Source organism: Micromesistius poutassou (assembly GCF_964030765.1).
Source record: "Micromesistius poutassou genome assembly, chromosome: 13".
Taxonomy (NCBI): Eukaryota; Metazoa; Chordata; class Actinopteri; order Gadiformes; family Gadidae; genus Micromesistius; species Micromesistius poutassou.
In genome coordinates, this window is record NC_140283.1 from 11407895 (window position 1) to 11434350 (window position 26456).

The 26456-nt window shown below is 41.4% G+C and overlaps 3 protein-coding genes across 3 annotated transcripts; 1 reads left to right on the plus strand and 2 right to left on the minus strand.

Annotated features, from left to right (window-relative positions):
- Window positions 1-169: 169 nt before the first annotated feature.
- On the minus strand, window positions 170-5856 carry tcp11l1 (t-complex 11, testis-specific-like 1). The gene is made up of 10 exons (XM_084476950.1): window positions 5587-5856; window positions 5184-5348; window positions 4890-5022; window positions 4638-4758; window positions 4242-4462; window positions 2816-2952; window positions 2548-2723; window positions 1795-1976; window positions 1041-1213; window positions 170-889 (listed from the first exon to the last, which is right to left on the minus strand). The coding sequence occupies exons 2-10, from the start codon at window positions 5323-5325 to the stop codon at window positions 666-668; spliced, it is 1509 nt and encodes a 502-aa protein (XP_084333076.1). The 5' UTR covers window positions 5326-5348; window positions 5587-5856; the 3' UTR covers window positions 170-665.
- A 313-nt stretch (window positions 5857-6169) lies between these two features.
- Window positions 6170-11285, minus strand: LOC311357485 (DEP domain-containing protein 7-like; the record flags this gene model as incomplete). The annotated part of the gene is made up of 12 exons (XM_084477446.1): window positions 6170-6375; window positions 6464-6539; window positions 7860-7985; window positions 8187-8329; window positions 8683-8808; window positions 9034-9185; window positions 9349-9553; window positions 9762-9907; window positions 10131-10223; window positions 10425-10566; window positions 10795-10980; window positions 11219-11285. The coding sequence occupies 12 exons, from the start codon at window positions 11283-11285 to the stop codon at window positions 6170-6172; spliced, it is 1668 nt and encodes a 555-aa protein (XP_084333572.1).
- A 1600-nt stretch (window positions 11286-12885) lies between these two features.
- Window positions 12886-25920, plus strand: ccdc73 (coiled-coil domain containing 73; the record flags this gene model as incomplete). Its single annotated transcript, XM_084477235.1, has 20 exons — window positions 12886-12930; window positions 13226-13363; window positions 15763-15834; window positions 15978-16049; window positions 16145-16180; window positions 16357-16431; window positions 17502-17540; window positions 18390-18525; window positions 18934-19013; window positions 19154-19276; window positions 19610-19669; window positions 19886-19990; window positions 20786-20896; window positions 21084-21224; window positions 21417-21621; window positions 21809-23475; window positions 23599-23638; window positions 23870-24009; window positions 25560-25630; window positions 25743-25920. 20 exons carry the CDS (start codon window positions 12886-12888, stop codon window positions 25918-25920), a joined length of 3534 nt encoding a protein of 1177 aa, XP_084333361.1.
- Between the last annotated feature and the right edge of the window lie 536 nt (window positions 25921-26456).

Genomic DNA, 26456 nt, shown 5'->3' on the forward strand with positions numbered 1-26456 from the left:
GTGAATCATAAAATAATTGGCAGCTTATGTGATATAAAAATGCAATGAATACATTGAAATACACTACAGTGGAATCTAGTTTCCATTTAAAATATTGCCTTTTCTGCATACAGCATACAACCTGCCAATGACAACTTCCCACTCAATTGGTGAACACAATTTTATTGACATGTCACATGGTGAGTAACATTTAAAGACATTATGTCTGATGCATCAATATGTACATTTTACATGGTTTTGAATAATGGGATAGGCAACAGCTTGTTAAATGTATAATTTCTAGCATGTTAAAATGGGCTTATATTTTAAACTATTTGAATCAATATTTGAAGAGAAAGTTTGAGCTTGCTGAAAAATGCTTAATTCTTGCCTTTTAATAATTATGGTCAGGAACCATCTTCACTGATACAAGACTAGCTAATTCCTGTATGAAATACAGTGTTTCTAACTTTCTGCATAAATGGTAAGGCTTTTTGAGGTTAACTCACAGGAAGACATAGGCTTATAGTCTGAGCAATTATGACAACTTTAGAGTAACACTTTTTTTGTCAATACAACTTAAGATGGCAGCCGGTGCGAGTTTTCTTTAATGATAGTTTTCAACCATACATTCCAGGCAGTTGGGTGTTCAGGGGGAGGCCTCTAAACCACCCTTCTGCCGTCAACTACACGTCACAGCTCGGGTGCTCCGCTGGCATTAGGGCGCTCTGGAGAAGCTTCTGGTAGAACGGGGAGAAGACCAACTTGTTGAAGTTGACCAGGCGACTGAAGCGGACAGTGAGCTCACTCAGCTCCTTGCCCACTGGGGCCAGACCGCCGGGCAGGGGGGGCGGAGTCTTGTGCTGGGTGGACTCTAGGGAGGCCAACATGTAGCTCTGGATGCGAGACTCTGTGTGCAAGTAAAGAAAAACATTGGTTGTTTTTTTAAGACTCTACAAACTCAACATGGGTGACATCCAATGACATACAAAGTTACACTTTGTTTAACACCATACACTGTAGTGTATGGTGTTAAACAAAGTTTGAGTGACAGTACGTACCCATCACCTTACGGACGGTGTTGTCTGGGCGAGCAATGGCCAGGATCTGTCCCTTCAGAATGTCCTGGCGCTCAGGGGAATAGGGACCATGACCATGCTCGCTCAGACACTGACTCAGCTCAACACACAGCTTCTCCCCAATGGTGGCCAAGGTCTCCTCTAAAATAAAAGACCTTGCAACAGGAAGGACAAAACAACACACACGTATTTATTCAACTGCATCCATGGAGATGAGGCGAGCCAAAAGTAAGCATGTTTCCAAACTTACTACAGTGTATGGACTTTGGTGTTCTACAAGCAAATGGTCAAGACCTGCTACAAAACCCATCAAGTCATATTCATCCATGAAACAGTGCTATATGATAAATGTTGTGTCCAGATGTGATTGAACAATAATTGAATGAATCGCAGTTATGTTTTGTTATTTGGGTCGCCAGTTGTCATTGGGGTTGCTAGTCTAATTTTTGGGTTTGGTTATTAATAACATTTAAAAGTTTTGGGTAAGATGGTTACCCAAGCAACTATTGTGTCCATAGTTGTGTCCCACTATGCAGATCGTTGAAGATAGTACGCCATCTATCCGGGTGCTTTTAGTATACCATTATTTGCATTCTATGTGTAAATTTGATTTGGTAAACTGGTCTGCTATGCAGTATGCTAGTTTGGAGATTCAGACAGCCCCTTATTTATTAGCATGTGTATAGGGAGAAGATGGTTTCCTGTTTGTAATGGGGGGCCGTAAGTGTGAACTTACGGTGTGTGCATGTCCATGATGATGGCATTGACAGTGGCCTTCAGTTTGTCCATGAGGCCCGGCAGGCCAGAGATGGCGTCTCCTGTGGTGGTGTACACGATGAGGAGCAGGGAGGACAGCAGTACCAGCCGCTCCGCCTCTTGCTGCATCTCCAGAAAGCGAGCCTGGTCCAGCATCACGGTCTAGAGGCCACACCAGATGGGAAGGAGACATCAACATTGTGTATGTGATTTTTGCCTTCCTTTTTGTGAGCAGCATTTCTATAATTCTATATGCATCTATGATGGAAGTAGAATAGGTTGTGGGGTAGAAAGATGAGACTGATGGATAGGGAAAAGAAAGAATAACCTTTTTAGTCTGCATCAATTAAGATCTTCTATCGCAATATTGATTGAATGGATTAGCATTCTTACCCTGTTTTAACATTAGCTATTAAACATAAATTAAGTATAACCGTAATTTACATTAAATTGTATCTTTAGATCCAAGTCATTTTAGACTAAGCTTTGATTTCCTAGAACACCTGATGCAAAGCTTGTTAATATAATTAAAGAGAGAGTGAGGCGGGACAAAGTTAACCAATTAACTAACTGGAAGTGCATGTTGTAGTAGTTCTTCATATTAGTGGAGGTAGGAGCATGGACATGGTACAGGGTTACACCAAGAGTGCCTTTATAATCTTCTTTTGTGGGAAATTCAATACAGCTACAGCAAGGCCTGTATTAAAAGAGAATGGTGGTACAGGACACTAACCTCTGGGAAGGTCTCCGAGGCATGGTCCCACTTGAGAAGCCGTAAGAAGGCATGGTTATGGACGCTGTGAGGCGGCAACGAGGGAGTGGACAGTGCTGCAGCCGAGGCACTGGCCCCGTCCTCTCGCAAGTCTTCCGCTGCGTCTCGAAGCCACTTCTCAGTAAAGTCCAAGGCATCTGGAAGTAAAGTTGAAGAAAATCATTTGAACACACGCACAACCAAACGTATTTTATATTTTGAAACCTGACGAAACCTAGTCTCTCCTCACTAGGTTGTTTCTCCAGAAACTCCTGGAACTTTTGTCTCTCGTACTCTGCAGACTGCTGCATCAAATGGGGTTTGAGGGTAGTAAGAGTAAAGTTCACCATGTCCATTTTCATTAGGTCCAGAGCTTTAACGATTGCTCTAGGAGTGAGATAGAAGAAAGAGATGGTTAGCAAGATGAGCACTAGACCAAAACAAAAAAAAAGAAAGAAGATATCAGAGAATGCTATCATTATTATAGTATGATTTAAAAAAGGGGCTGTAGGTAAGATTTGGGAGTTGTAAAAAGAGAGCAGAAATGGGAAAGATAGCAAGAATTATCCCTATGTTTTTCCACCATTGAGAAGCTGCATTCACACACCTTTGACTGACAGGCAAGAGGGATTCAGTCCGAAATGTGTCGGGAGCGCTTTGCAATTTTAATTGGTTCTCACAAAGGCAGGGCAATAGCATACTGATGACTGTGGATATTTAACTTATTACACCCCGATCATATTACAGCACCATTAACATAAGCTCTTAACATCCACCAGCTTACACGGAAAGTCACACAAACACACAGTTCAGGTAAAACTGCCAAATTATACACTTGTAACACGTGTTATAACCTACTAGGCCTGGGCAATAAAACATTAAATTATTGTATTGTGATGGACTTTTGATCAATATCAATACAAAACATGTTCAATATATATCGATAAGGGACTGGACCACCGAATCTAGCAGCTGGGTTTGTTACACAAACACAGTTCTATACTTATTTACAATATTTGAGTGTTTTTCATTGTTGTATCGACATTGGAGTAATTATCAATGAAGAACAGTGGAAGGTCATATTAAGAGTTAAACAGAAGTGTTTAAATCCAGCATGGTAATTCCAAGTCTTTTTAGGTCATTAAAATTATCAATAGTTATCGATATCGATCAATATGATCAAGTTATATCGTGATATGTCTTTTAGCCATATCGCCCAGGCCTATAACCTACTATATCCACAAAGTGTACCTGTCTGGGTGATTAAACCATGTCTCTCCTGGCATCACTTCAATGTCTGTTAGCAATATAATTTGTCAAAATGACTTTGTTGAACCGATTCTGGAGAAGAGCATTAGTCTGAACTGATGGAAAACAAAGCAGTGAATTGCAATACAAGTACTATACACAACACTGTCTTATCACAAAGACCAAAGTGCTACTGCTATACTTTATGTTTGTGATTAGGCTCACACTATATGCTCTAATGCAGAATCGGCACAACAAACAAATATATTCTGAAAATAAATGGTGAAACAAGGAGAGGCGGTTATGATGGCTTAATCACCCGGACTGTCCTTTAGCAGATCACTATTAATACTAAGTATTGACTTGAACTGCAGGGGGAAAAAAGGATGATGAGGTACCCCAGGCTCCCTTGTCTTTGATTCACTTACTTAAGCAGAGGGACCAATTCAGTTTCTTCGTGCAGTTCCTTGATGTCCCCATCTCTGCAGGGTGCACACAGCGACCCCATGGTCCCCACTATGAACTTAGCCAACCGACCCATGTCCAGTGCCCCGTTTTCAGCCTCCTGCTGGATGAGAGGGAGGTCGAGAACCTCCTCAATGCGGCAGCGCAGGCGGTCATGGCTGGGCATCAAGAAGGACAGCAGGGCCTGGATGGGGTTAAAATTGTTGTTATCGTTCAATATTATCTGGATTATACAATACCATTCAGACATCGTTATAGACAACGTTATAGTGATACCCAGTGTTATAGTCTAATAAAATATTTTGTCTAACAAGTGGTTTGTCTAACTGAAGAGAATACAGCTTGCTTTTGTTTCTCACCTCTTTGATGTCAGATAGCATCTTGATAGCATTAATGTATGATGGGGGATCTTCATTCAACTGAGCCTCCAAGTAGTCCCAGAAAGCTTTGTGCATTATTTCCTTCACCCTCCGCTCAAAACTACACAAGGAGGACAGTAATCTCAATAATAAATGATAATACATTATGCAGTTAATCAAGGCAAGACCATAATATATTTGTACATTTCCACGCGCACACACACACACACACACACAGTATATCGACCTTACCTTCCCTCAGGAAGCTCTACAGGTTTCATCACAAATTCTTTGTTCACCACCATCTCGTGTGCTAGAGCCATGTTGGAGACTCCCTTGGCCGTCTCCATCAACTCTCCTACTGAGATGAACCTGGGCGGGCTGGCTGAAGAGCAGATGAGACAAATCGAAGCCACCAGATAATTACATTTGAAAACTATTTAAGTGTATTCCCATGCAAACATTCTGCTACTTCTGCTTGGTTAAAGAAGTCATAGAAGTAAATCCCATTATGTTTAACATTTCAAAAATTCTGACAGAACTCACCTTGTGGCGTGTTCCCTCTTCGTGGACTGGGAATATTCACCCCTGCTCTCCCTCTTCCCGTCTCCTCCGAAAGGTCCGGTGTCCTCTCCTCCCTCGACTCCTTGTTTCCCTCCTGTCCCGGTTGGTCCAAGTCCTTCGGCATGGTTCAGATTGAGATGTAACCGCCTGGGATAATAAATTATTTAGAAGGCAGAGACGACACACAAGTCAAATGATGTAGGCTACTCTGTAAACAAGGCAATAACTTTATCTTGAATATTCTTATAATACTGTTTATTTTTGGAAAGCGGTTCAAATCAGAGTACAGCGGTTTGGTCTCATTCCTCACGATGACATCACAACAACAGACCAACACGGGGTGTGTGGCAGCCACCATTATTGCGCACTTTGTTATTTGACCAACCTCGTTTTCTTTCCCCCTTGATGAAATACAGTTAAGAGTTGGTGTGTCTGTTATATCAGACTGAACAGCAGGCTTAACTGGTACATATAAACAATACTTGCGCAATGCGATTGCCCGATATAAATGCCGGACACCACGTTGAAGATAAATTAAGTCATATTGTCATCATCTTGTCAAATTCCGTTCCAATCAGTTAAGGTTGGCGTTCTCTTTGTATTTATCTAGTCATTACTCTGAACCGCTACGAGAATCACATTGGCAGAGTTGACAATCGTTGGCCCTTCCGGTAAGGATGAGGCACGAATGACGTCAGTGCCAAGCCCTTCCTTTTCACATCTAGTAATCGAGGTTTTTAACTCCTAGTGGCTCATATAAAATAAGAACTTAGTACAGCATAAAAATTAGCTGAACAATTATTCGATTTTATTTATTGCTCATTTGATTTCAAATACATATGGCATAGACACACAAAAACAAAAACTGCCTATCTGCAAATTTTCCAACACAAGCCTAAATGGATTGAAACCTTTCCACAACTCCAACGTTTTTATCTGAAGCTGTAGATCGTGACAACATTCACATGTCACAGCATGCTAAGGGCAGAATCACCAAAATACTGATCAAACACCTCAGGGTGAGACTGGTAAAACTGCCTGAGTAACCGCCTCTTCTTTTTGTCTGAAATCTTGGGGTCCAGGTGTATGTTGCCTAGCAAAGCCCTCAGCTCTCCTTTGGTGTTATCTCTAACATCCCCACTGTCACAGTAATCCTGCTGACAGAAGGTGGAACCTGGGGAGACAAACAAAAAAGTAAACAACATGCATTTACAGGATTATCTATAGCATTCTCGTGTGCTACACAAATACAGATTAATTACCTGTGACATCCGGATGGTTCCTGTGCACAAGGCTTGCCAGTTTGTCGCTCACGGCCTTGTGGAGGGCCCCTGGTATCTGATGTGGATATAAAAAAAAAAAGCAGCAATTGTATGATTAAACTTTCTTTATCAACACTCAATTTACTTGATAATTCCCAATTGATTACTACAATCAGATTTTAGTTTAAGGTAATGCATTATCTTTCTGGAATCAATTTAGACACTACATCATAAAAGTAAAAGTGGCATAAAAATACATTTTGGTCCGGAGTTTTACCAGGATATTTGGGTTAAATAGAAAAGTCTAGGTTTAGTATACATTTAGATCCAAAGGATTCCAAATTAACATTTAACTCATCTCACAAATCAGATTCATATATAATTAATGACAGCAGGAAATATATATTTTCGCTTTTTAACCCATCATGTTGCTGGAGGCAGCGATTTAAGCATGCACACAAACACGGTCAGTAGCAGTAAAATGCAAAACAAAAGTGTCAGTGAAGGATTCAAACATCACAGTGTAGACTTGCGACTGTAGAAATACACACCAAACAATTACTTACTCCAACCCTTTAAGGGCGTATTCACACCAAGAAAGTCCTTTAGTTCGCTCTCTTTGGTCCAGACCAAAATGCAATGTTTACTTTTTGGTTTGGTGCGGTTCCTTTTCACATTGCAATTTTCGCAACAGTCCCAGAATTTGACAACAAACCCACATGTGTGAAAAGATCGTTCAATCATTGGACAAAAAAGTATGGGGCGGGTAAAGTGTTAAATAAAAAAATAAAAAAGGGGAAGTAAACAATCATGGATATCCAGCGTGATATGCATTGATCTGTGGACCGGTCGAACTCCTTCTCCCTTATCCTGGTGCTGAATGTGTTAAATGCATCAGCATTTTGTGTGTTTTCCAGCATACTTTTTACAAAGGAGACGGAATGTCTATTGGATATCGGACCCAAATATCAAACAATATCAAAACAGCAAAAAACTAATCAAACAATTGCCATAATGCAAGCGACTGAGCGGGTGCCTATTACGTCTAATGAGGTGTATGATTTTTAGAACTGGATCGGACCGAGGTTCACTTTCACATCTCAAGCGAACCACACCAGGGTTTGTTTGGAAGCGAACCGAGACCACCTCTCGGGCTGGGTCTCAGTCCAACTGTTTGGTCCGGACCAGAGTTCGATGGTTTGTATTCACACCAGCCCAAAAAGGTCCGCACCAGCTATTTTTTGGTTTGGTTCGAACCAAACAAGGCAGGTGTGAATATGCCCCAAGTATCTGGTTTCCAGCTCAAGCTTGGTGCCCTCTCTCCTCAAAGTTCTGCTGTAGCAATAGCAAGACTAGAACAACAAGGCTAGATCGGAGAGATTAATATTTAACTAACCCTGAAGATTTCCTGTCTGTTGCTGAGCATGAAGGCCACCATAAGTTCCTCTTGCTCCTTGGAGAGAGTCTTGCTGTGGAGGAGCGCCCTGGAGAAGGACCTCCTCACTGCCAGGCGGTTTTCCATCTACACATGCATCACAATATTATACCACCAAATACCATCATCTTTTTAGGACATTTAGGTCTGCATTTCCTGTGTACAACAGTACAAAAACAAAAACATTATTTTGCATACTTTTATATACTCTTTTTTTTTAAGACTAAGAAGCAGCGATCTTTAAACTTTTTCCAAGAGAATGCACAAACACTGGTCCTGGTGTCTCGCCTCCTTGTCCAGTCTTATCCCTTGTGGGTCAGCAGCTAGGGACATGAAGGTCAGTAGCCTGCGTAGCTCCTCTCTGCAGCTAGTGGGCAGTAACTTGAGGCACAGTTGTAAAGCCTCCAGTGCCTTGTCCAGTTTTGCATTTACTAGGTGAGTGAAAATGGAAAGCAGCAAGGAAAGGGGGAAGTAGCAGAGGATAGGTGGGGGAAGAGTTGTGGACCCAGGTTTAGTTGAGTGTACAGTTCTCTTCGGCTAACTACAACCTCTTTCAGTTCCTGTACCTGCTTGTTTGACTACATTTAAAATCCCTTAATCTTGCATAGAGATTTGAAAAATGTACACCAAAACACAAATGGATGCACTTTGACAGCCCTACAGTTTTTGTGTTTTACACTAAAAGTTCAAAGACGACTTTTACACCAATTCACAAAACAAGATACCTAATTGCTCTTGTAACCCCCTCAACAAGAAGTCAATACTTATTTGTCCCAGGTCTCACCCAGCAGGTCAATGATGGCTGCATAAACATTTGTCAAGTGCCCCGGCAGCAGGGGAAGCATGTCTGTGAGGCTGTAGTGTTTGACCAGGATCCCATAGACGAGCAGCTTACACTGGCTCAAACCACCTGGGCAGAACACACAACTGTCATCATCACACCTTCAGCAACACTCTGTAGTAAACACAAAAATTGTTTTTAATATAGCTTTTGTCATTTTGACTACAAACTAAATGGAAACAAGCAAAGAACAGAATGTGCCATTTTAATAGCTGCTGGATGGAAAAAAAAAAAAATAATAATAATTATATATATATATATATATGCCTGAATGGATGGTTCGGGGACACTTGCCTTCTTCTGGAGAGATGTTGTCCACCACCATGTACTCCTGACTGTCTTCTTCCTGACGGAAGTAGTTGGGTATCGCTCTGCTCAGTTCCATGACCGACTTGTCGGGGAGCAGGTCCACACAACCCAAAGCTGCACAAAGCCACTCGTCCTCACTAAGAGAGTCAATACACACACCTTCACCTTCAGAGAATCCATTTGTCATTAGTTCCTTAAATGTAACTTCAGTACAGAAGGAAAACTAAAATGAGGATAAGTAGATTGAGCTAAAACAAAACTAAAAATTGAAGTGCTGTTCAGACGACGTCCCAAATGTACTTGAATTCTCTGAAGGCCTGGAGGATCTGTCGGTCTAGGTGTTGGTCGCTGTAGATGAGGTCTGGGTTGCAGTGAGCCAGTGGATGTTGTGTAGTAAGCTGGGAATCTTGTTTCAGGCTGCACTGGAGCACCCCATCCAGCAGGGGGAGGTCTACCAGCTTAAGCAGCCGTATGGTGGTCTGCTCCTGCCACACTTCATTCACCACTGCAGAGGCCCGAATTTAGAAAGAAAAAGCGTTTTAAATAGCAATTATGTATTCCAGGAACCAAAAACCTCCCTCCCTGCACACTGGCTATGAAAAAAAACAGGAAATTCCACATTATGTAGTCTTCAAATCCTTTGCATGGCATGCACATCAAAATACTTTGTAGTACATCACTTGACATACCCAAAGATAAGATGTGCCGCTTACATGTTTGTGGTAACACTGTGTCAGTCTGTAGTCTACTGGGACTCATACTCAGTCTGTCAGTCTCAATCACAGCCAGGAATCTGTTGGCATCGGAAAGAGTCTCTGGGTGTTTTGTGTCCTCTGGCAACTCCATGCATTTTGCAGGGCTGCACAGCATAGCTGCTGCAGTACACCGTGGTTTTGGTGATTCCTGCCTACAACAAAAAAACAAGATGATGTTTATGTATAATTTACAAAAATAATACAAACTCTAATGAACAGACAAACCAGATTATTTTCAGAAGCACTAACCTACGCATATATTGGGGATTGAAGTGCATGTCCACTTGGCTTTCAATATAACAATACAAACTTTTTAAGAGACCCTACCCATCGGATGCATCAGTGCAGAAATACTTCTGGACTCCATGACTGAGGACACCTCTCTCCAATTCATCAACCGAGGGAGTATGTGGGAGGAACCTGGTTAAGTTACATATTGGAGTTATTTTGTATTCCAACTATCAGGAGGACTCTAGCCATCCTGATGGGAAAGTAGAAAATGTGATGGAGATCAGCCTGAACACCAAAGCTCTAGTTGTTTTCTTCCAGAAAATGGTATGGCAATATCGGCAAAAACAAAGCCTTTTTGAACCACCAATAGTTTGTTTGGAAATGACTCACTTGTAGAGAGCATTGCTGCAGTCATTGAACCTATCCAGGTTCTTGTCTTTTCCAAAGATTTTGGTCCCAACAGCCTCAAACACATTGCAGTCCAGCAGGGCCTGGCACACAACCACTACCTTTTCCCTTGACACAGCCGCACCTGTAGTGATGCAGAAAGGATAGTAGAAAGCAGACCCAGGTTTGAAATGAAAATAATATATGCATACAATATATTCTGCTCTGGAAAACTACAGCTTTACTACTACACATGTTATGTCAAAGAAATCCCCATGTATGTCATGTTTTACTGATTTGCTTTTACTTTAACGTAAGCTCATTATTTTGTGTGTAGTTGTGAACATGTGTAAAACATGCACAGTACACACACCTTCCAGGCCTTTGACATGGGACAAGTGGTCTGCCACAACGTCCACCGCGTCAGACCCCAAGAAACAGTCGCCATGGGACTTTATATGGACTCGACGACGCTTCACCTTTACTGATGCCTTGAGATGGGCTATAAGTCCACTCCAAGAAGACAAAGACTGGTAGTTCCTACAAATCCCCCCCAGTGCTGCAAGGGATATAAAAGACTCACACTTTAACTTTCATTTATTTACGTAAACTGAAGAAATGCAATATAAAGTTCAAGAAATGCAGTCAAGCAAGATTATCCTGCCTGTATCTTAAAATCACTGTACGCTATATGTCTTCAGAATTAGCGTATATTTTAATAGGGACACCACTTTAATTTAAAATTGATCATGGATCATGTGGACACATGGCAATACGTAGCAGTTAAACAGACTTACCCGGGGGACGCACATATAGTTTTTCTGCAAGATTTAGAGCCGCAAGTCTCTCCTTGATCGTGGCCATGTCTCGCCCACGTCAAAGCAATTAGCTAGTTGAATACACTCAGCTTTTATCAATTATATTCATCAAGAAAGATATGTGCGACCACGCCGCTAGATGGCGCCATTCAGCAAAGAACGTGCTTCTTCATTGAGTATTGAAACAAAAACGGTCTGACTGACCCTCTCATTACACATCAATGGGTCTTGTAGACCGTATACAAAGTCAGACTACAAAGGGCTCGACTACTGTTATTTATTCGTCGTGGTCAATATTAAAAACCTAGTTTGAATATTGTTCCAATGTGCTCTTGTGTCCACCGTCGCGCGTGCAGCATATTACAATATTTGAGATTTAGAAAGTTGGAAACGGATTTTTCTTTTGTGAAAAATGTCGTCGTACTTCTCCAGTTATAAAATAGTAATATAATTAGAATAATATAACGACACAAATCACAATCATTCATCGGTGTCTGGCATGATATAACACATTTTAGTGTTAAGAAAATGGATGATACACTACTAAGCTAATTAGACATCCGTTACAATTGGCGAGGTTCACTCTTCGACTCTTTCGACGAACACAGAGCTTACCCAACTGGTTGGTAGCATTTAGTAAGTATTATTTTATTCCGCTATTTAAATATAAATTCCAATCTTGTACGTAAACGGTATTTAAAATTGAACTCAATTCGATTCTGATTAACTACAAGCTAGCAGGCTATAACATATAGCCCTATAACTCCACATTTAATCAATATCTCTCATTTAAAATGTCAATGGTTCAGAAATAAGTGGTTAATATCTGCTCAACTGGATCGTTGGAGATGTAAATAAAACTGACACCCTCCTCACTCACATGCATACATGGGCAAAACGTGCATGCACTTGCTGTAAAGACAGACTAACACACATTCACATATCTCCTCCCCTCTGAGCCTCGGGCCTCACTGTCCTTTTACAATAGTGTCAAATTCTAGCAGGGATCATTGAATCCCCCCTCCGTGATTGATGTCAACACAAGTTAAATGGGAGAATAAGCTCCATTCTATTAAGAGATCATTGGCTAGTGGAGACCTCCCCCTTTACCAGTCAATCACAATGTGTGTGTTTTTTCTGTGTGTATTCAAGCAGGCCAGGGTTGTATGTCAGTCAGTTGGTGGAGATGGGACCGCTTAGATAGTAACAGGCATAGCACCCACAGGTCAAACCAAATAACTTATATAATTTGAAAAGCAATGGGCAAAAAAAATTGTCAGAGGAGTGTTATTGTTATGACCCCTATTAGTGTCAAGGGCAGGTTCATTCAAACTTAAGATGGCTTTGGCATCAAACTAAGAAGAACCCAACTTAATGGTCATTTCAAAGCCATTAAGTGGAATTGCAGCGACTGGGAAACATTACAGGGTTTTAATGTAATAGCCTATTATTTCTGATGAAATATTATTGTGTTAGAAATTACAGGTGAGGAACTAATTATGTGCATGGAAGGTGGAAAGCGGAACATCAGTGCTTATTAAACAGCCCATTCTATTAACCTTTTCTGACATAATTATTTTTGCTGTCTTGATTAACAGGGGGGGTCGAGGCCGTCCAGGACATTTGGTCAACCGGTAAACACCTCGATGGATCTCAGCGTAGTCTCTGAGGGACACCCTCCCCACACCACTGTATGTTTGTTACACAGACCTTGAAAAGTAGAAACATGAGTCATACTGTTATCATATCATTTTCTGTATGATGTTTTTTTAGTTCATTGACATTTGTTGGCATTGTTTGACTGGTTAATCGTGACCAACTTAAGTATAATTTGTGTGGTTTATATGGTTTCTAACATGACCAGCTGTTTTTCTCAAGTCATCATTCTCTGGCTTACTTTTATGTGTACCTCTCTAAATGGTTTGGATTGAACTGAGTTAGGACATAGTCAGACGAATTAGATGAATTACTATTTTCCCTCCATAGATAAGACAAGAGAACTTGGAGCAGGAACTGTCTGTCTCCTACGTCCCTTGTCAGGAAAGTGGAGGAGCCTTCTCTCTTCAAGTGCTGGAGTTTAAAACCTGCCTTCTTGAGGCTGTTGAGGAGCTCCAGATTCGAAGGGTAGGATAAAATGTCCTTGGCAGTATTTGAAAGTGTTGGGGAGCCACACACAAGTCATCAAACCAATACAATTAATAATAAAAATATGTTTATTATTTGTATTATCAAAACTGCATTTTTACCCTTATTATTATTAGGCCTTGGCTGATTCTGATCTTGATCTTGAAATCTTGGTTATTACACTTGCATCATATCACCTTAATATTAGGAAGAGGGCAACGTTTTTGGCAAAGCCTTTGGAGACAAAGGGTTATTTCCATGGTGCAAGAGGGAACATGGTGGGGCCCAATAGTAGCACGTGAAGGCCCCTGGCCCTGTGGATAAGAGCCAGCTGGAATAGAAGCACATTGTATTATGATGGGGACAAGCAGTTTGGTCTCAGACCAAAAAATACATGCTGAAAAAAAAAATCTGACCAAAAAACAGAACAACAGATGAATTTTCACCCTACAGCAAACACATTCAGCCTGCCTCCCCCAGCAGGGTGTACTTAAAGTGTAGAGGCGCAAAAGTAACCATATGTCACCATTCTCCTTTTTATTGTTATGGCCGCGTTTCCTATTGCACAAATACAACATTAAAACGTTACTCCGACAGGAGCGCATTAAGTCAGTGTGATCCTCCTCGGGCACTGCGATTATCAGAAGCAGCAGTATGTAGTTTAGTCCTTTCTAGGGGGGAGAGGTTAGCAGGCAAAAGGATGTCCCGATGATGCCGGACATTCCCCAGCAGGTCAAATTCCAGCGTGTTTGTTTTCCTTTTTTATTTTCTGATTTGGGTGGGACCCTTTAATTTAGTACTGTTTTTTGCCAGTGGGCTTTGGTAAAAATAATAATGTGAGAGAAGATGTGTTTCCAACTGTGAACATTTAATCAAGCAATAATTTATTATGTATTTATAATATCAACTTAACAAATAAATGAAAAAAATCTTAAAGGCATCCAATCATAAAAAAAGTTTTTCAGATATTGAATAGAATATCTGGTGCAAGTGTATATTTTTCCTCTGTTATGATTTTACACACAGTGTGTTTAAATAAATAGCATCATAGTATCAACATGCTGTTCCTACAGGATAACAGGTCTTTCCTGTTTGATTCATATTATTATTATTACTTGTTACTGTCATTTCAAAGTAATTTGTTACATTACAATATTACTGTCTTTGAATTGTAAGGCATTACACTACTTTTACATTACTTTTGCATTACTTTCACCAAATTACAGGAAATATGGATTTTGTGTTCTCAATAGATCTTCTTGTGTTCAATGCAGCTCATTACACAGCAGGAGGTGATGTGGTATGGCATAATGACTGAGCTATTGTGCAATACATTTTATAATAGAAATACTGTAACTTTAGGTATTCATATTGAAATCAATAGAGCTAGAGCCTACTACTGTAGACTGTAAAAAAAGTCATGACAAGATACACAACCCTTTTTACATTTCTATCCCTTTATTCTCTTTTATTCACAGAGAATTCACAGCATAATGACACTTTACTTGTGCTATTTCGTGAGGTAGAGAGATCTTTTGGTTTCGCACACAAAGTGTACTTAACTATAATGTTCTTCGTATCCTTGTCTCTGATGAACTGAAAATAATGAGCGTATATAGAGTCAGACTCTGCTGCTGCCATCATCTTCTCCTCAATCAATAGTTTGCTAGCAGTAAGAGGAAGTTAACATTTGCACAGATTTTTTTCTCCTCTGCGAATCTCGCGGTGTTGGCGAATCTGTATAAAAACAACACACCATTCATTTCGGGTTTAAAATGCATTGTAACGCACGTTACTGAGATTTGTACAGAGTAAAATATTTTGTAATGCCTTAAATTACCATGTTACAGCAAAAAGTAATGCATTACAGTAATTGCATTACTTTTTAACGCGTTACTCCCAACACTGTCGGTCTATATATGACCAAAATATGCACACGGACACGCACACATGCTAATTGGAATAATAATTAAATCCAACAGCTTAAAAAGAAAAACTGCTTCATCACTTCATCCTTTTGGTAGCCGAGTAATGAGAACTTATCAAATAAACTCAACGTGCTTACCAGCTCCCACATACACATAAAAAGTCTCATGGATATAGAAAGCAATTGACTTTTACATCCCTTGGTCATAGGAACAGGGAGGATAGGGATGGCCCTCCACAAATATCACCTCCCTTTTAATGGTCCCCTTCATCTGGATGCCTCTAGAAAATATGTAGAGGCAGGAACTAGTGAAACTATCCACAAAGTCCAGTACCAACTACATATGGGTTTTCATTTGGGAGTCGTTATTGAGTGGTTACCTCTGCAGCACACTGAATAGGTAGAAGCACTGTTATGTTTCTGTCATGGATGGGTTCAGTCATCTTTTTATGTCTTTCTGGGTCTGTGCTAGGATGCAGAGATACGCTTTGGACAACAGATCAATAAGCTGGTCTTGGAGAAGCAGGAGATTGAGTGGCAGAAGGTAGGGCTAGCTCTAGTCTAGGTTGATCAGCATACTCAGGTTTCGCACTTAAACGTAGTAATACTCGTGCTGGGAAATGTCAAATAAACTGGTCATAAACCCCTTCAGCTTTAGTAGTTATTCAGTATGTTCTTGTTTGGCAGGAAGCTTTACAACATCAGCTTGAAACAATGATGCAGCAGCACACAGAGGCCCTTGCCAGTGTTAAAGAACAGGTTGGCCTGAACTGTATTTATCTAAACCAAATGTACATTTTACATTTTGGGACTGGGGAATAACCTTGTAAATCATGCGTGGCCCTCTGCTTAAGTTTCAGGGAAAAATGAAAGTCATTGAGGAGGAAAAGGTATAAATACATTTGAAATTAATCAACCATATCTTATACACCATTTAATTGGATTTGGCTATTTTCACAATTTCACAATTCACAATTTACATTTAACGGCTATGTAGTTGTATCATTGTATTTCCATGTATGTTATGTATTATCCCAATGCTTCCCATACCAATGTCTTGTTGTAGGGAATACACCAACTTACCACTCAGTCAAAAGACAATGCCATCAATGGCTTGAAAGAAGAGCTGAAGGTGCTCCAGGTACTTTGAACTCAAGGAAGTTTTAATTGCACATGTTGAGCCCTTTAAGAACAAATTTGGCTACTCTCTGCTGCTTGAGCCCCTATGTGTTTTTGTTCTTGTTTTGTTCTTGTCTTTGTCCATAATTATGTTTATTTTAATTGTCTTTTTTAAATGAGGATATTTTGATGAGGATCATCTTTACAAAACAAGGAAAAAAAAGGTGCAGCTCTTGTAGTACATATACTGTCACCTTGCAGCTTACCAGCAGCTCTACCCGTAGAGCCAGGGTCCTGCTGGGTGTGAGAGGGTCGGCCCGCCACCGTCTCAGGCTGTGGGCCTCACGGTGTCAGTCTGTTGGCGGTGCGGTGGTGATATACTACCATATGCACGCTCCAATGCACTTTAACAGCCCAGCTGCCTTATTGAGACAATAGAGCCGGGCTTTGATATCCTATCTGGGAGACCCTCACGGCGGTGTTTGGTTAAATTAAGAACTGATTGTGTTCATTGTCATGACACGCTCTGGTGGATTGCCTTACGTTAAGGCTTTTAATTCTCTTTACCAATAAGTGGCCAGCCATTAAAGCCATTTAATTGCTGTCCACTTCAAGATATACAAGATTACTTAACAATGGGGATGTGTACTGAACGTATAATAGTGCAATCTTAATATTGTCATTGATTATTTATCTCAAATAGTTTCTCAAATTATCTAGCTTTGAGGTTGTATATTAATATATGAAGCTTACATTACAGTACATTATAAGGTTTTGATATCTTCAGTCAGTTTAAATACATACAAAATGTTTACACTGACAGTTGTATAGGATCTCTGTCTCCACACATTGATATACAACCTGTTGAAAAGATTCGACATCATGAATAGATACAATTAGGTTATTTAAATGTCTTCCTTTAAATTCAAAGATTAGGTTCTGCATATGTGTTCAATGATTAGGTTCTGCATATGTGTTCAATGTGCATCGTGCATCGTTTTTTAACTCATAACGACACATTTCGTATTTTTGAATCGGCTTGGGTGGGGGGCAAAAAAAATAACGTAACTTTGTTTTACTGCTGTTTTACAGCTGTCCTCATACAGTTTTGAGAAGAAATCAAGCGAGCTGGTAAGGAAAGGATTTTCTAATTATACAAATTGTTGACAGAGGGCAGGTGGGAGTGAAAGAAATTAAAGGGAGGAGGGCAAGGGACAGGAGGGGTGGGGGAGGCAGCTCATCAGGAGTAACAGAAAGGGGAGTGTGCGACACTTGAGCTGCCAGCACAGCAGAGAAAATATCTCTATTAAAATATTTTATAACTGGGCCTTGCTCGGTTTACCCTTCCCTTCAAGTGCGGAAGTGGGAGTCAGAAGGAGATAGCCGAAAGGTGAGCGCGGGAGTCGGGGGACGAAAGTGAAAAAGAGTTATTAGTGAAACGAGACAGAGAGAGAGAGATAGAGGAAGAGAGAGAGAGAGGGAGAAAGAGAGGGAGAGAGAAAGAGAGAAAATAAAAGTACAGTTGATACAAGCCTAGGAACAACATAATGGCAGTTTCAGGGGCAATCAAGTGCGCTGAGGCATGGGCTGAGTAAGTGGGGATCTCACTCACTGAAACTGTTTTCACTACTGGTGTGTGCTACCGCCCGGTTCCTCCCTTTTTTTTGTGTGCTTCAAAGGAAAATTGGTAAGATTACGAGCCGGTTTATTGAACAAACTACAAAGAAAGTTTCTTTTCAAGCTAGATTTCCTCCTTTAAAGAAACAATCTGGCTCAGTTGCAACAGAGTAAGATTATTCTCCCTGTCGGTTTCTTTCAAGGTCAATTCTACTCGTTGTAGAGAAGCCAATGTGCTATTTATTCGTATTTATTGATTTCATTATTTATTTGTATTGGTATAATAGTCATAATTGCAGCTGTCCTAACGACAGACCTGGGGCTGTGGTGTGGTTGAATCCCTCATGGCTTCCCCACCTACAGGAGCAGAAGCTGGCCTTGCAGAGCAGGTCAAAGGACAGCCACCTGAGCCAGCTGAGGGAGGTGGAGAAACGCTTTGGAGTTCTCTCCAGGCTGTGTGCCACCATCAAACAGGCCCATGGCAAACTGGAGAGCAATGGTAACTAGTGGATGGATAAATGCCTCGTCTTTAAATCTATCCTAGATCTGCGTGAGGCATCTACACGTTTTCACTTGATTATGTATGCCACAATTGTGTGTACCTGTTGTAGCATGTCTTTGTCATAATGTGTTAGCAGCAGGATGAGACACATTACCAGGTACTCAAAGTCATTTAAAACACAGATATCTGTCTTCCTTAAACCCTGCTATCTGAATATGGGTTGATCTGTGTCACAGTTTGCATCAAACACATTATACAAAATTCAATACACAACACTGACTTGCATGTACTTAGTTTACAATAGGCTAATATTTTCTAAAATATAAGATAATTATGATTATTTGTATTTGTAAATATTCCTTGTTGAGTATATACCCCAAAAGTATTGTTGGTTGTTTCATACAGTTGATGAGGCCATGAGAATGAACAAGAAACTAACATCCATAAATGAAAAGCAAGAATCAACCATCAACTCCCTCATGCAGGTGTGTGAGAGAGAATAAATTAGCTTCCACTCATTTCTTCAGGCATCTATAAATGACTGATCTGAATGATCTGAATGATCTTATATGTTAGATATAGTTTCATTAAAATAACATTTTTTAATGAGTTTTTGTCATGCCAGGAGTTGCAGGAAACAAACAGCAAGCTTATCAAGGTCCAGGTGTCGTCCATGGTCGACCCAGAGAGCAGTAGTCTCTCAGCCAGAGAGCAGCATGCAGATCAGCTGCAGCAGCGCCTGCTGATGGTAAACACATGGTAGCACCACTATGGAACAATGTCATGCAATAATGTAACATGGGAGTTCTGACACTTTGAAGGGACTCTTGACGCATTTGCTCATATGTGTTTAACATGAATACTGTTGAGTGACCAGACCCACCACAGTAATTTGGGAGATGCTTTTAACTAAAGCAACTTACAGTGAATTTGACATGTCACTGCTGGGGGATAGGTATCTTGCGCCAGGAGGGCAAACCGTAGAACCATGCTAAGGCCATGCTCTACAAATTCATTTAAAAAGTTGCTCCAAATAGTATCAGTCTCACCAGTCTCAAACATTTTCTTTGACACTTTTTAGGAGACAGAAATTAACAGAAAACTCATGGAGGAAAATGCAGTGGAACGAGCAGACAAACAGGTGAAGAGGAAAATATATGATTGTACCAGTAAATCAACTGTCAATGCATATCTTCTGTGTATAAACGGTGCATAATGGTAAATGCCTTTATTTCAATTGCTTACCAATTTGTACACAATTTGTAACATAATCTAGAAAGACATAGTCCAGATGATTCGGCTTGAATTCTTTTTGCGCGTGTGTGTGTGTGTGTGTGTGTGTGTGTGTGTGTGCCAGGAGCTGATGAGGTCTCTGCAGGTGGCCCAGCAGCTGTTGTTGTGCCAGACGTCAGCACTGCCCAGACTGGAGATGGAGCTCCACCTGCACACAGAGGAGTATCAGGTACTGTTTCCAAGCCCCATAGCTTAAAGCACATTTTGTTGTAGCTTCATATTAGCATAGAATATACAAAAATTGTTTTGTTGTCAATTCTGGGAGATAGTTCACCGCTAAATCAAATCCCTAAAAACAAACTTACTCTGTAGATGGTTTAAAATCTCAAAGTGTTTTCAGAGGAATAAGATTCAAATATACATCCCAAAATGTAAAAAATGTCACCTTTTTATTTCATTGTTGATCTTATTAGAAAAATTACCATCTAGATTTAAACCTTCCTCCCGCAAAGTTGTTTAAACCAAACACATCCATTTATTGTACTCTACCTGTCTCTATAAAACCCACAACAGGAAATGTGGTTCAATCATGCAGAACAGGGATTTTTCAGGTCCTGCTTAAATGATTACGCAGGGAATTTACACACAGACAGGAATAAATGATGGGTGTCGTTTCTTCACCATAAATGTGAAGAATAGCATTGTATATCATGCTATGCACATTAGCACACACATCCCTGACCACGGCTGAATCAAAGTTATTGTCTTTACTCTGGTTTACAGCCACATACTTCACTGTCCCCTTTCTCCCCTCCTCACACCCGTCTCATTTTAATTCACCCATTCCTTCATTTATTAAAATCGTTATTAACGTGACACAAGCCGGTTGATTTGTATTAGCGAGTGTAAATGGTTCCGGCTGCCTCTGTCTGTGCCCTGTTTAGGACCCTCTGTTCGGGTTAGGGAAACACATAAAAATTTAGCATTGTATTAAAAATCCTCTGGGCGGTTAATTTTACTGCAGGCCCTTAAGCGGGACCACGAGGCGATGCGAGCGCAGAGCGCGGCGGCGGAACACAGGGTGGCCAGTCTCAAGGAGGAGCATGCCACCAGCAAGACCGTCTGGGAGAAGGAGGTAGCGTCCTCAACACTCAGCTATCACACTGCACTATCACTTTATGACCTAAAAGTTAGTTGTTCTTGGAGGATGAAAGAGGAGGAAGTATTTTGTGCAAACATTTTTAAACATCGGTTAGATTTCTTTTGTGAGGGTTGTGTTGTGTGATTCTTTGTCAGGTGAGTTTTTTTGTGTTGTGTAACAGAGGGCTGTATTGGTGGAGAGTATTGAGAAAGAGCAGCGGGATCATCGATCAACGAGGGACGCGTATGACCCGCTCTATCAAAAGCAGTCAGTGCTCAGTTCACAGACGTCACTGCAGGCCCAGAACTCTCCTGGACTAGAAGTAAATATACATACTGTATGCACACACACAGACATGTTATATCATAGAAAGGAAAAACTCATAGTTATACACAACAAAATCAATCATAGACAGTAGGCTCATGAACTAAATATGGCTTGTCGTGTTGGTATAACAGTGGAAAATGTCATGAGTGCATCAGAAGTATGCAGCTGTTTGTTTTTCTTCATGTAGATAGCAGAAGGTAAAGCCCACATTATTACTACGCCACTGTGCCGCGTAGTGGAGGAACGCACAGGGGATGGTTCTCTTCATGAATCAAGCCCTGGCTCAGAGCTGCCTTGCTTGGGCAGTGAGAGAGACTGTGTCCCTTCCCAGACTGGAGACCCAGACTCTGTTGTGGTCACAGATGAGTTAGCTGCCACCAGAGCAATGAGAGGTCAGCCAGCCAAATCTAAACACAGACAGTGAAACAGACACAGAGATAAGAAAACAAGTGGTTTATTTGAGAAATTAAACAATGTAAATTATTCTGTACATCCAGCACCACTGGCTAAAAAAAGCTATTTTATAGGATCATGCTAAGTAGCTGTCTTCTTGTTATGTTCTTTATGTTCCTTGTTCAGGACAAGAGGGCTCAAGTTATCATCAATCACTGCAACCTTTTGAATCAAGGATCCCTTACTGTCTTGTTGCCACACCGGTGGCCACCAGGAATCTTGTTGGCCAGCACACCCTTCACGGGCCAGCAGACAGCCAGACAGACAGCCTAAGCACAGAGGCACCTCATCCTCTCACACATGAATGTGATCCTACGCTGCTTGCAAATGTGATTGATAATAATGTCTGTTTGTCAGACGTGGGTCTTCTGAAAAATCTCAAAAGCTCTATATCAGGCCCTGAGAACAGGTCTGTTTATGATGACGCAGACCTTGTAAGAGACCTGCTAACTGCACCCAGGCGAGATGGAGCCAAGAGAAAACCAAGTGAGCAAGAACCCAGTGCTTTAAAGGCTGAGGGGACCAGGGAACATGGGGAAGGACTGACTGGTAATAAGGAAGATGGATGCAGCAGACCAAGCATTCACAGCTCTGGCCCAGAGGACGGTGGAAAGAGATTGACAGAGGATGCCGTGGAAACCCGTCAGGGAGACGCAGTGCTAGAAGATAGAGAGGAGACAGACAAGACAAAAGCTGGACAAGAGGAGGAGAGGATGGACGTAGAAGCCAAGGGATTAGGATCGTTGGCACGCAGCCCAGAAACAGAGATAGGGTGTGTGACGTCAGGCGATAACGCGCAGAGAGATGGAGAGCTCAGCAATGCACTACAGGGCATTGACCCTCTGGAAAGCACTGAGCCACCACTGAGCGCCTCACAGCCCCCAACCTCTCCTCTCCCTCTGGAGGTCACCGGGATCTATGCTTACACAAGCAACCTGACGACAGATAGCGCTGCTGCGGTCCCCATGGCTTTGAATGCTGTTCAACACCACTCCTGTGATGTTGAATCAGGCAGTCTTTGCACCGGTTCTGACTGGGAAACCAGTTTGAAAGCGAGTGCATACCCTTTAAAAGTCTCATTTGAGCATGGGAATCAATCACTGATGTGCTGTTTTCCAGTAAGTTCAACACTACCAGAGTACCCTCTGTCCGATTCTACCATGTATCAAGCATATTCAGAGACTCAAGACATAGTCAAGAACAATGTTAGTAATGTTGCTGATCGTTCCAAGACCAACAAGGAGATTGCAGGAAGATTTGATGAACCTGAGAATGAAGAGAGTCTCATTGGGACCAGAGTGGTTGAAACACACCCTCCAAATAAGGAGAATAGTTATGTGGAGTTAAGTTCCTCTGAGAGAAGGGGCAGCCAGATCCTAGTACGGTCCACAGTTGAAGCTGATGTTAAAGATAAAACCAAACGTGAGGCATCTCCTAAAGATCTGAGTAGAGTGATCAATGTGGACCCACTTCAAGCCCTACCTGCATTGCCGTGCTCAGCGCTGCAGGACGAACACACCAAAGACGCTAAGGTCAATGTCAACACAACAGCTGGAGAATTGGAGCCGCAGCAGCAAGTCAGAGAGGCTGAAGCAGCACAGACAAAAGAGGTAGACGTTCCTCCAACTGAGCAGATCTTAATGCCACCCGGCCCTCCATGTCACAAGTCCCCACCAAAGATCCACGGCCCTGAAGATTGTTCTGTAGATGCAGACATCCTTGACCATTCTGTTCATTGCAGCAACAAGAAGTACCGCTCCTCATTTGAATGGACCAGTTTTCAGACCAAAAAGGTAAGCCCTTTAGGTTTTTTTATCACATCGTTGCTTCTGTATTTGTTAATTTTTTTGATAATGACATTTGATCTTTGTATGTTTCTACACTTACTGATGCAGGGATCCGCTAGACTTCCTCAGTGTCTTTCATCTTCTGCCATCGATGTCAACCAGAACAGAGGTAAGTTTATCCCAAAATAACGTTAGATTACAGTTACGGTGTAAACGTTTGCACTAACAGTGTGCCAGTACGTTGCGTACCAATACATTTTTGTCCCCTGTGATATACAACTACTAATCCAAACATGTTTTAATTGATTGACTGGGGCAATGTTAACTGTCACCATATCTACAATACTGTTAACATTGTTCTGAATTAACTGCTTCATGTCCCGTTGTCTTCTCCCTGCAGTGCCTGGGACAGCAGTCACAGCATCCAGTCTGCCCAGTGCTCCCGGTGCCTCGCTGCCTCTGTTGTCTCAGAAGAGGGACCAGCATGGGGAGTGGAAGGCAATCAGACAGGCCTTCAGAGACACAGCAGCAGAAGACACAGTAAGTCTAACCCCCACTGGGTCAAGGCTAGCAGCCTATTTTATACTCTGCAAAACACAAAAAGACAGTCTCGCCCGCAGACGTCCCACCAAACAGACTCGATGACATCGGTACATGATATGGGAGAATACGTATTATTCATCCACTTCATGACGAGTGAATGCGGTGGCGTAGTTAATGTACTCTTACCTCCCGAGGCAGACAGCACGTTGCTCTCTAATATGACTTGATGCTAAACAGCAGGTAATAGATACACTGTTCGGTCTTATGTCAGAGGTCCTCGAGGAGGCAGTACTGCAGGGAATGACCTTTTAATAAGGCTGGTGTTAACTTCACATGGCACTTCAGCTTTGGCTCCAGGTCCTGCAGCACTGTGAGGACCACTTCCATCATACTTCACTATGTGCCAGAACGGATCAAGGGGGATGTGTGTGTATCCACTGGGCATGTATGTTGCTTAGGGAGAACCCCAACATATTTGTTTGAGGTTTTAAAATCCCACAGAAGGCCGCAGAAGAGAGCAACTGAGATCCCTTGTGGATAATGAAAGCAGCAATCAGTGGATCATATGGTTTTGTCGTGGCTGTCCAAAATGAAATAGTTACTTTGTGAAATGTGTGAGAAGCATGATGACAAATAAATCCGTAAACTCATCCCCAAATAGGTACTTGCATGTTAACATTGCATAAAAGAAACAGATCTAAAAGGCAAAGCATTTCTACAATGAATTGAACCTCAGTATTGTTTATTTTAAAGGGTACCAAAGCACTTAGTCTTCATTTGAACATGGTTTGTTTAGCTAACTATTTTTGAATAATATTTGACGGTCAATTTGTAATGACGTGGAGCGAAAGTGTGGAATGAAAGGCCATATTCAACGTGTGCTCAGCAAACAGACACGTCCCATTACCACACACAGAATGGATGGGCTGTGGGCGACGAGGCTGGCTAATGAATCTTTGTTACCTCTCGACTCTCACCCACTCACTCTTTAGCCAGCTCCCTCATCACCCCTCTCTCTCTCCCTCGCTCACTTCATCATCTATATCTCTCCTTTTCCTGCTGAATTCATCCTACTGTCCCACATTTCCCTCTCTCTAGCCCTCTTTCTTGTGTAACCTTTTCTCACTCTCTCTCTCCCTCTATCTCTATCCATCGCTCTCTATCTATCTCCATCCCCTGCACACATATACACACTCTCTTTTGTTACCATCACCACAAAACTGTCACTGTGCGCTTTATAGGATCCAGCTGCTTGCAATTTAGGGAGACAGAAACCTGGTTGGAAAGCTTAGGAAAAGCAAATGAAGGCCCAAAACCTTTTCTTTCCATGTAGCCTGAATATGAGGCAGCGGGACAGGGACTCACATCAGTCACCACCAATACTTGTCTAAATAATAACAGATTTTCTGGTATTTTATATACTCACCGCCATTATGAATGGACACAGAGAGTTCACGGTGAGAGACAATGTTCCCTTTTTCTTCGTTTTTCTTTCAACACTTCATTTTAAGCTCTTGTACGGACGCTTTGTATTTACTTTAATAAAGGAATACAGAGGTCCGCCGTCGTTGAGTTTCCAACTGCTCCCTACCTCTGCCGAGATGGGAAGTGGATATGGGTGAGTTCCTTTTCTTTCGCTATGGTGATCATTATTAACATAGTTCAGAGGTTTTTAAAGGCTTTTCTAGGGACTAAATCAGACCATAAACCATGTCGCCCGTCCCTTACAGTTCCACTACAAGCCCCGCTCCTGGTCCTTGCGCTGGTTCCAGCTTTGGTTCAGATTTGTTTCCTTCCAGCTCCCAGGAGAACCAGCAGTCCTCTCTCCGAGCCCAGATCTCCAGGATCGAACAGTTCCTCTCGACAGACAGGCTGCGCCTGTCCAAGAGACGACGAACTGAACATTGAAATCTCATAAATGCCTGACATGGCTTACTAATTGAAAGATACTGTTGTAGTTCCATGACACATTGTAGTCATATGTGATTGTCTTTCAGATGTTCATTTATCATTTTCATTCAGTTTTCAGTTATCATTATCGTTCAGATGTTTTGTTTTAAAGCATATGCACAAAGCATATGCACAATTATACATTCAAATTTTTCATTAAAAATATTGTATTTAGAATGTTTTTATTATTATTTATTATCATTGTGTTATCTCTTTAAATGTTTAGTGTTTATGATCTATTGTCATTTAATTAGAGGTACTCTTTTAAACAAAACTCAACAAATGTTGGTCCATTTCCATGGAGGCAAGGTTTTGTGGCACCAGATAATAGGACCAGTGATGATTAACAACTGCAAAAGGCCTTGCATTTGTTTACAAGCTAATTAATACCAATTAACCAAATTACCAATCAGGGTTGCCCATCGCCAAGGTTTTACTGCTGCAGACTCCACTGCTGCTCATCAGGGCCATTACAACTCCAGGGGATACAATCA

Excerpts from the sequence above, each read along its gene's own strand:
- tcp11l1 (XM_084476950.1), bottom strand. The coding sequence starts at position 5,325 with ATGCCGAAGGACTTGGACCAACCGGGACAGGAGGGAAACAAGGAGTCG. Across the intron at positions 4,463-4,637 it reads TGCTATCTGACATCAAAGAG|GCCCTGCTGTCCTTCTTGAT; the intron begins GTGAGAAACAAA and ends AACCCCATCCAG. Across the intron at positions 2,953-4,241 it reads GAATTGGTCCCTCTGCTTAA|AGCAATCGTTAAAGCTCTGG; the intron begins GTAAGTGAATCA and ends TCTCACTCCTAG.